Below are 10,714 nucleotides of genomic sequence, written 5' to 3' on the forward strand. Positions count from 1 at the left end.
ATACTCTCGGAGTAGTTGGCGTTAGGAAGAGCATCCAGCTGTAGAAACATCGCCAGATCAGATTGGTGCCTGGTGCAGCTACTGGCTCTCCAGACCTCAGTCAAACCGTCCAACCCATGCCAGCATGGAAAATGGATGTTAAATGATGATGATGATATATATATAACCTTCATTTACAACATTATGCAATGTGAAGACAAGGCCATACACACACATACATATCTTATCTGAAATATATATTGGCTAACTCTGAGTATAATGTTAAGTAATTGGATTGTTACATAAAACTCCATTGTATTCCTTGCGCAAAACCAATTGGTAAGATCAGTTGTGATGAATATATAATACAAAATATTTTGGATAATATACCCACTCTATTGACAGATATACAAGTGCATCTCCCTGGCTTATGGTTTCTTAAATGACTCGCATATATATATATATATATATATATATATATACACACACACACACATATATATATATACACACACACACACACATATATATATATATATATATATATATATATATATATATATATATGAATATGTATGTGTGAGTGTGTGTATGCTCGTGTCTCCATGTCTTCACATTATGTAATGCTGTAAATGGATCTTCTTCATTTTCAATATTCTGTGAAAACATGTTTGGTCATAGGGAAATATTACCTTGCTTGGAAGTAGGTAAGGGTTGGCAAAAGGAAGGGTATCTGGCTGCCAAAAATCTGCCTCACTAAACTCTGACCCATGAAAATGATGATGATGATTTGTGTGTGTATGTGTGTGGTTAAGACTACAGAAAGTGGACACAAGCTAAGACACAATGAAACAGAAATTATGAACTTTTTTGTGGGGAAAGACAGGAAGATTTCAGAACCTGTCACTGTGGCACTTTAACCGTAAGTTTATTTTAAAACAAAGCAAACCAGTATAGAATGTTTTCTCTGTTTGTCTGTCTGTCTCTCTCTCTTTCACACACACACACACACACACACACATTTATATACATGTATATGTGCATGCAGTCACACTGGCCAGTTTGTTTGAAAAAAGATAAAGTAATGATAAATCATGCTAAGCTTAAAAACCTTAATTTTTGGAAATAACGTGCGCGCGTGCACACACACACACACACACACACACACTATCAAACTAAAATTCCTAATTTATCTTTTCCATTTTAAATGTTATTATTCTATTCATCTGTCTGTCTCTCCTTTTTTCCTCTCTGAACAGCTGTACAGAATAGAATATGTTATCTAACTGGAAAGTACATATATTGTGGTTATCTGTGGTGGTTGTTAGTATTGTATGACTGACCTCATTCACTCTTTTTTCAGTGGATCTGTACGAATGATGATTAACTTTAAATGAATATATCTACCCCTAGATATGTTGAGAGGGGAAATTAACCTCACCCCTGCAAGATAACATAATACTCAATGTCACTCTGCTACAGTATTGAAATATACCAATGTCTAATACTTACCTGAAGTAATGGATTGTGCCACTGAGAGGTACCTACTTGATGTGGTTGGTTATATTATGCATGACCAGCATTCAACAGTGAGTTATGTCTGTGTGGAACCTACTTACTGCTGTGAGTTATATCACCATGTGGGACCTATTTACAGCATATGGTACATACAGTAATGAGATATACTACTATGTTGAGTCAAAAGTTTGCAATATTTTGGTAACTTATTTGATTTATTCATTAAGTCACAACAAAAGCAGCTTAGCATTCAAAGTAGAGGCCATCATTTTACACCATATGAAGCCACCTGTTTGCCAGTTCTTTGATCCTATGCTGACACCAGTTCTTGTCCTTCGAGACAACTTCTTCATAGAAGCTTCCACTTCCTCTTGGTTGATGAAGTGTTGCAAAGGCAGGAATTAAGCCATGGATCAGAACAAGTAATAATGCAAGGAAGATATCTTTCCACAATACTAATGTGCATGAGCAGAAATTAAGCAAAGACCAGCTTTCGGAACCTGTTGCCAAACATGAGTTTCAAACACAGGAGATGCTCTGCACCTGGTGGAATTATGAGGTGATAATTCACTATAAGTTTTTCAGACAGTCAAACCATTGATGCCAACCCGTATTTCGAACAGCTGGAGTGGATGTATGCCATTTTGCAGCAAAACTACCCAACATTGGTTAACAGAAAATGACTCCAGAATAAACTCCAGGAACTTGAGGGGATCAAACTGATTCTAAACCCAATATATATTCTGGACCTAGCTCCCTCAGATTATTACTTATGATCCATGGCTCACTTCCTCTGCTTGTGATGCTTCATCAACCAAGAGGAGGTAGAAGCTTCAGTGAAGGTCTTCACTCTGAAGGACAAGTACTGGTATCAATGTAGGATCAAAGAACTAGCAGAGAGGTGGCTTCAGATGGTACAGCATGATGGCCTTTACATTGAATGTTAGGCTGCTTTTGTTGCAACTTGATGAATAGAGCAAATAAGTTGCAAAAATATTGCAAAACGTTTGACTACACAATATCCCTTGATACCCTATATATATCAGGGAGATATACCAATCTGTGCTACCTCCTACTGCAGTGAAATATAGTCAAATAAGATACAGGGCTACATACAGCAGTGGAATGTACCACCATGTAGTATACATTTGGAGCACTCTTCCTTGAAAATGTATGGCTTAGTTGTCAGGCTCATTCCAGTGGTTCTACTTTACAATCTGTCTATTAGTAGTTAGTTCTACACTATGACTGACTACTTGAAACCTGATGAGACTCAACAGTTTAAAGAGCCAGTAATTTTTGTTGCTATTTTTATCCTGAAAATTTGTGATTATGTTCTTAGATATTATTGAATGGATGATTTCTGAGATCAGGAGTTCAAATCCAAGACTAAGTACTTATTTTGGGCTAGGATCTTACACATGAACATGACAAGTGTTTATACGAGGGGTGTGTGAAAAGTCTTGAGCCTCAAAAAAACAAAACATGGTACAAAACTGCTGATGAAGGTACAAGACTTCAAGTCTCAAAGGCCTTGAAGACTCAAAACTTTTCATACACCCCTCATATATGTGTGTGTATGTATAAAAGCAAACAACCCAACAACTGTTTAAATTATTTTAGTTTCTGAAATGGTGAAATGTAAGTAATTTAGTATAATTAGTTTTATAAACTAATTTCCATTTTGTCACTATTTAGATGTTCCCATTTTCCTCAAGGATTAAACAAAGACTGACTGAATTATCCCCTTAACTCTTTAGCATTCAGATTAATCTGACAAATATAGTAATTATTTACTTGCATTGTTTTGAATTAATCGGGCATTATCTCATAGCTTTGAGATTTTGATGAAGTGTTTGTTTATTTTTAGAACACCATCATTGCGTATGTTTCAGAGGTCAGATCTGGTTGGTTTGAACATAAAACAAAGAACGTATGGGCCAGATATAGCCAGTTTAAATACTAAAGTGTTAAAGAATAAGTTATTCTTATTACCATCCTGTCCAAAGGAAAATACCATTTTTACTACCATTATGCCTGAAAAAATGGTCATGTTTGAAATATCTTGATCAAGGCTGACATGAGTCTGAACTACAAGTATCCACATCTCTGTTCATTATCACTCTTTATTGTTGTGACTTAGGCACCAGGGCCAGTGTGTATTCTTAATGACATATTTCAAAAACAACTGTGCCTTATCCATCATAAGCATACATATGCCTGCATACATACGCCTGCATACATGCACCTGCATACACACATTCACATACATGTACACACATACATATACACATGAAGGAAAGCCAAGGAGGGAACCTCTACATGGTTACTCAACCTACTAGAAATAGCAGTCAAATTTTCTTTTGAATTGCACTTGATCATCTTTAAGAAGAGAAAATTCATATAATGTAATTTGAGATTGACTGGAAAAGAAAAGAAAATAATTATAGCAGGCATGGCTGTGTGGCTGTGAAGCTTGCTTCCCAATCATGTGGTTTCAGGTTCAGTACCTTTGTATGGCACTTTGGGCAAGTGCCTTCTATTATAGTTCCACAGCAACCAAAGCCATATGAAGGGATTTTGTAGATGGAAACTGAAGGGTACCTGTTTTCTTTATGTGAACAAATTCATATTTTTCATGTCTTCATGCATGTTTGCCAGTTGTAAACATTGGCATAGCATTGCAAATGGTGTTGTTTGCAGTCACTGCAAAAGTATGGTTGGGTTTCTTGGTATGTGTTGCTCAATCTTTGTAAACAAAAGGCTCATTTGTGCAATGTCATTCATTTCCAGTTCTCCACTTAACCATGCCTGGGTTGTTTGTTGCTCAAGAAAGTAGGGGATCATTATCTTGTTCGGAAACAGGTGAGGATTGGCATCACATAAAGTATTTTGCCTTAGAAACCAGTTCACTTTCCATTCAAGGAATCGAAAAGTGGATGTTAAAATGATATTGGTGCTGATGGGTGGAATTAATGCTGACCTAAGGTTAATCAGTACCACAACCACCACACTGCTACAGTATCAACCTATGAAGGAACAGATGGGTAGACTGACTGATATAACAAAGTGTCAACAATTAAGGAAGTAGGCACCAGAGACCTAATCAGAGTAATTAACAGTGATTTATTTAAAATTAAATTTAGTCCTACTTGATATCATTATCACTTATTGGTGATAATGTTCATTATCATCATCATTGCCATTGTCACTTTTAGTACTTTTACTATCATTGTCATTGCAATCCCATCACTGTCAGAACTTCTAATACCACTGTCAATACTACCATTACTGCCACTACTAACATTGCCAACACTACTGTCACACTAACACCACTGCCAACACTACTACCACAAATACTACCATTGTCAACAGTGCCACTATTACCACTGCAGATACAACCTCCACTGTCACCATTGTCAACACTACAACCATTGCCATCACTATCACTACAGCCACTAACTTTCATGCTACCTTTATTACTATCACTGCTACCATGATTACCACTACCACCACCATTGCTATCACCACTACCATCATAATTATATAACTTCCTTCTAGACTGAAAACAATGATGTTTAAATTTAACATAGATTTTCATTAGACAAAAACTTGTAGTTATTGCTGTAATGCTATGATTCAGTAAGAAACTATGCTGCTGCCAGCTTGTCAAATCAAGTTTTCATATCAGTTCATATCTTTAAAATGTGATTCATTTTGATTAAACATCAGCTGGCCCAGTCAGTTGTCAGTCAAGGTTTGAAGGAAAAACTGGCACACCTCTTTCCTCAATTTCACATGGCTTTGTGTGTGGGTGGGGCACTGTCCTCTTTTATTCATTAGTCATAATACACACACACATAGTTACATATACCCACATATACATATGATTACATATACACATACACACATAAAACTATGCATTCTCTCTCTCTCTTTCAAACACACACACTACACTCTCATGCACAAACAGACATGCACCACTCTCTCTGATAAATTGTGAACTATTTCATTTATTCATTTTGATATCAACCTGCCTCAAGCTACCCCTGGTTCTATGGTTCTCTAATCTAAAAATTTCCATCAAATTTTCATGTTAATTTATGTTCTAAGCACCAGCTTGATAATGTGAAGTTACTTATTTTGCTAACTTCTTTATTACTTTCAAAATTAGTTGCAACAGATGTAGGATATTTCAACAAAAATATAGCACCAGAAAATTTCTTTTTCTAAAGAACAATCTGTGATGATGTGTGTTAGCAAAAACATTTAATAAAATTTGTAAAATAAGTTTGTGCGGCATATCTTCTCAACATAGACCAATTCAGTAAATTCCTCCTTCTCCATACTTTTGCCTACCAAGCACTTAATCAAGTCCTTCTTCCCCATAACTACACATGTTCAAACTGAATAGTAATCATGTCAACAGTCTATGAAAATCTGCACAGGTCATCTAAGTATAAAAACAAAAAGGGAAATTTTGACTTTAAGATAGGTGCTAAATGAACCGTTTAAATGGAAGGAGCCTATTCTGAATCTTAAGAACTCACTTATGATACAAAATTATTTAAATATTCTTCATGGATTTTTTAATGTTAAGGTTGCTTTTTTAATGATTACCTAGACACCATCAAACATGTTCTACCTTGCTTCACATACCATGCCTGTTGGCATCTATTAGTCTATTAGGCCTTAGTCTGAAATTTCATGACTTTTCATGAAAAAGGCACAGCTGTAATTTCTTGTTGCCTTTTGTCAGTTTATTTGCAGTTTACTTTGTTAGACTCTCCTCAGTAACACTTTTATTCTTTATAATTCTTGAGGCTTTATATAATAAATGAGTTTTGGACCCTCCATAGAAATTTTTGTTTGCTGATGACCAGGTTCTTGAAGAGTCTATTGAAAAGTTGCCGAGAAAGTTCCATACTTGGAAGCATGGCTTAGAGTCCAAAGATCTCAAGTTCAACATGTGGAGGATGGAAAGAAATAGAGTGACTCCTATGATGGAAAGAAATGAAGTGACTGACCTATAATTAGAGCATTCCAACCATGACCATCCCATCTTTCCCTATGAGCAGACAACCCAAGATCGCATTATCCTAGGTACTTTAAAAAATAAAAAGAAACACTAGGATGTGATTTGAGAGAGCTTTGACTGCTATTTTTAGCAGGTCAAACGACCACAAAGCGACTCCTTCATTGACTTAATGATGATGGTGGTGATGAAAAATATGTATGATTAGACAAGAATTTAATTCAAATTCTTTGAATGATTTGCTTTGCATAAAATTTCTGATAAAATTCTTGGTAAACTGCCAATAAAACTTCACATTGCTCAAGAAACTTACTGTGATAATCTTATGTATGAACTTTTTGTAAAGTTATATTCTAAACACTAGTGTAATAACAACACTAGTTATTTTATTAAAACTCCCCAAATTCTTGATTAGTTTCAAGATTAATTGAAAGACATAAGTGGTATATACCATTAGAAAATTGGTTTTAAAAGAGTAAAATGGTTCTGTTTAGTTAACTGTAATTAAGAACCAGAACATAATGTTGTTTAGAATTGTAAGTAGTAGAGGCTCTGTGTAAATAATGATTATTTTATTAGGTTGTAGTGCTGAATTCAAAACCTAGCACCAGGATAATTTGGAAGAAGGGAACCAACAGCTAGCTTGATACGCTGGAAAATACATGTCAAAGAAATACTTCATAGTAAAATTGAGAAGAAAATCTTTCTATGAACATTTAGATATAATTACTGAAAAAATTGTTTTATATTTATTACAAAAATAACTATAAATGTTTAGTTTTTTTAAAATTAATTTTGTTTTATGCCAGAACATAAAGAAAAGCATTGCAAGTGAGAGGTATCTACCATCAAAACTGACCATAGTTTGAGATTGCAGTTATGATTAAAAAAACAACGTAATTTCTTTAATAATATGTTGTCAAACGTAGGTCTTGTATATGTCATAACTTCCTAGGAAGTTTATAATTATAGCTTTTGATTATTCATACCATTTTGGACAACGATGCCAACCTTTTATAAAGAAATGGTGGCAACAAGATAAAATAATGGTGTTTTAAGGGTAGTATTATTTTTTTGTTTTTCTGTTACTTTATATTTTATTATGTCAGAAATTTTAATTAGTGGCTTTGTCAGAAATCATTGTAAAATAATTACTATTATTATTAATGGCTGTAAGCTTGCAGAATTATTAGTATGCTGGACAAAATGCTTAGCAGAAATTTGTCCATCTTCACAATCTGGTTCAAATTCTGCCAAGGTTGGCTTTGTCTTTCATCCTTTCGGGATCAATAAAATAAGTACCAGTCAAGTACAGGGGTCAATGTAATTGATTAACTCTTTCCTCTCAAAATTTCAGGTCTTGTGCCTAAAGAAGAAAGGGTTATTATTAGAGCAGTGGCGTGCAGTAGTGGACTGACAGAATTGATAGAACAGCAGACAAAATACTAAGTGTTTACATAAAGGTAAACTGATTGTATACCTTTATAGTCTGAGTTTAAACCCCAATGATGTCAACTTTATCTTTCATCGGTTAAGTAATGAAGCCAATATAACTACCATTTTGAAACCGTGTGTCTAAGTTTGAAATTATTACAGCAGCATTGATTATAATAATAAGCATTGAAGATTATTATACAGAGAAAACTCCAATAATCTGTGAGCTTCCTCATTGTAGCTATATTATGTAACAACCATAATGTCAATGTTTCATTTTTTTAAACCTATTTTTACTAGTTTTTTAACTTGTTCTAAAATTATAATCTTCATGTTCACATTGGGAAAAACAGAAAAAGTACTCCAACATAAGATTATGATTTTTTTTACAAATATGCAAATCTTTAGATCTCCAACCATCATTAGTATTTTATTCCTGAGGATGAATATTATCTGAAAGTAGTTGCAAACTATAAATCTGGAAATAAACACCTGATGATGATCAAAAATGAAACTGGTTAAAATGTTGTGTAGATTTAGATATATTGTAATGGTGCAGGCTCTTGTCTTGCCAGCTCCTGTCTCACTATCCAACCCATGCCAGCATGGAAGGAGGATATTAAACGATGATGATGATGATGATGGTGATGATGGTGAAAGATGTGTTTAACTGTTGAGAAAAATATAAATTCTATTAAAACTTATCTCAAACATTTATGTTCATTAATTCCAACATACATTTGCCTGGAATACTATTACAAAACCAATAGAAAATATATAAGAAAGAGAATAGGATGATTATGAAAAAAGAAATATACACAAACTCCTTCCCTTAAAGAAGAATGTAGAGTAGTTGATCTTTTCCATTACTTTTCTTACAAACAAAAATCATGTTTTGGTTATAAAGAAAGTAATGAGGTGACAAAATGGCAGAGTTATTGTATTGTCAGATAGAATACTTCATGATATTTGTTCAAATCTTTGTGCTTTGAGTTCAAATTTTGCCAAGGTCAACTTTGTCTTTCATTTTTTTAATGTTGGTAACTAAAATACTAGAATGTGAAAATGTTGGACAAAAGGTCTATGGTATTTGTTCCAATTATCTGTGATTTGAGTTTAAATCCTACCACAGGGTGTAGACTAATCCATTATCTGATTTAACACTAAAACTTGGCACCTTGGTTATTTTATCAGAGTCCATTCTAATGCAAGCATTTCAGCCAGATCTCTAGTTTAAGGATACTTTCCTCTCTACTTCTCATTGATCTTTGAGGCCTTGTAATGAGTTACAAGCCATCGCCTTTCCTGCTGGTTAAAAGATTAAAGGTCCACCAGAGATACAATGTAATATATAGTAAACTGACTGACTAAGGGACTTATGAAGATGATAGTTGCACAGGTGTATTTGTAAGTGGAAGCACCAATGATATGCTGGGAGGGTTCACCAGACAATAGTTTCCACCAGGTGAGTGAGCCAAGTTGTACTGCAGGCTGTTATATTGAAAGCATAATATCTACTGTAAGGAAGGAATGGCGTTCTGGTAATACTGAGAATTCCTATTTAATTGACTGCAATACAAGGAAAACAACCACATATCTCTCCAATCAGAACAAATTATAAGTCTTTTAAAAAATATCTCATGATGTAATCCAAAATACACCATATCCTGATCATAAGACTGTTTATTCAGGGTTAATCTGGGGTTAGACAACAACAGCAAAGAGTTTCTTAATGAAAAAGGAAAACTGTTAAGAAGGATGTTTAAAAATCTTATTGTATGGTAGGAGTCATGAATGTTGAATAAGAAGATCTCCAGGAGTAGAAGAGAAATATAATGGATACAATCATATTAGACAAATACACTGAGAGAGTGGCTGGGCAAGGCAGAGTAGATATTAGTTGAAATGAGCATTGAAAACAATAACATTGGTAACGTGATATAATCCTACCTACCTACCTACGCATCTATCTATCTATCTATCTATCTATCTAGCTATCTAGCTAGCTAGCTAGCTAGATATCTGTCTAACTGCCTGTCTGTCTGTCATGATAAATAGATATATAGCTAGCTAGCTAGATAGGTGGATTACTGGGAAAATGTCCAGAAGTAAGAGAGGAATGTATTGGACGTGATCATATTACACAAATGAACTGAGAGAGTGACAGAACATGAAAGATATTAATTGAAGTGGTTAGTAGAGACGACACTGTTGGTACAGACAAAGATGATTCCTAGTTGAAGATGTATTGGGGACTTCAAGTGGAAATAACCCACGCCAAAAAAATATCAAGAAAAACAATTGTTTAGCCTGAATTCAGCCCTGATCGAGGAATGAGATCCAATATCGAAAGCAATCCATCCATGACAATCACCTTTGTTTTCAGGTATAGTGGAGAAAATCCTAAAATAAATGATGTTATAGGAGATTTGATTGCTATTTCTAGCATTTCGTACAACATTATACAGGCTGTATTTTTGGCCCATGAGGAAATTTGTTACGGAAGATATGAGGAAGAAATGATAACTTTGAGGCGAATGGTAATATGCAGTACATTCAATCTAAATTAATACGAAACGGTTCTAATCTAAGGGAAATAAATCCTATACACGGGAGGTAACTCGGTCTAATCCTAACATTTTCCGATGCTTTACAGCAAATTTCAAGCGAAGTGAGTTGAGGTTACGAGTCATAGAAAATCTTCTTAAAGAAGTTAACGAGGCATATGTAATGAATGATTCAGACGGA

At 34.5% G+C, this 10,714-nt stretch overlaps 2 protein-coding genes across 3 annotated transcripts in view; both read right to left on the minus strand.

Annotated features, from left to right (window-relative positions):
- The window catches only part of LOC115215812 (ras-related protein Rab-23), a 68,431-nt gene extending 66,848 nt beyond the window's left edge, over positions 1–1,583 (minus strand). Inside the window, exon 1 of one of the 2 annotated variants that reach the window (XM_036505818.1) lies at positions 1,492–1,583. The gene's annotated coding sequence lies outside the window, so the exon portion shown is untranslated. The remainder of the gene's footprint in view (positions 1–1,491) is intronic. The other variant, XM_036505820.1, reaches the window with a different exon arrangement.
- A 3,149-nt stretch (positions 1,584–4,732) lies between these two features.
- On the minus strand, positions 4,733–5,886 carry LOC115215382 (loricrin-like). The gene is made up of 2 exons (XM_029784542.1): positions 5,857–5,886; positions 4,733–5,059 (listed from the first exon to the last, which is right to left on the minus strand). The coding sequence occupies exons 1-2, from the start codon at positions 5,884–5,886 to the stop codon at positions 4,733–4,735; spliced, it is 357 nt and encodes a 118-aa protein (XP_029640402.1).
- Positions 5,887–10,714: the final 4,828 nt, after the last annotated feature.

This window comes from Octopus sinensis, linkage group LG9 (genome assembly GCF_006345805.1).
Source record: "Octopus sinensis linkage group LG9, ASM634580v1, whole genome shotgun sequence".
Taxonomy (NCBI): Eukaryota; Metazoa; Mollusca; class Cephalopoda; order Octopoda; family Octopodidae; genus Octopus; species Octopus sinensis.

Coding starts and splice junctions, on each gene's coding strand:
- LOC115215382 (XM_029784542.1), bottom strand. CDS start 5,886: ATGGGGAAGAAGGACTTGATTAAGTGCTTG. Junction 5,060..5,856: donor AGGACTTGATTAAGTGCTTG/GTAGGCAAAAGT, acceptor CATTGTTTTCAG/TCTAGAAGGAAGTTATATAA.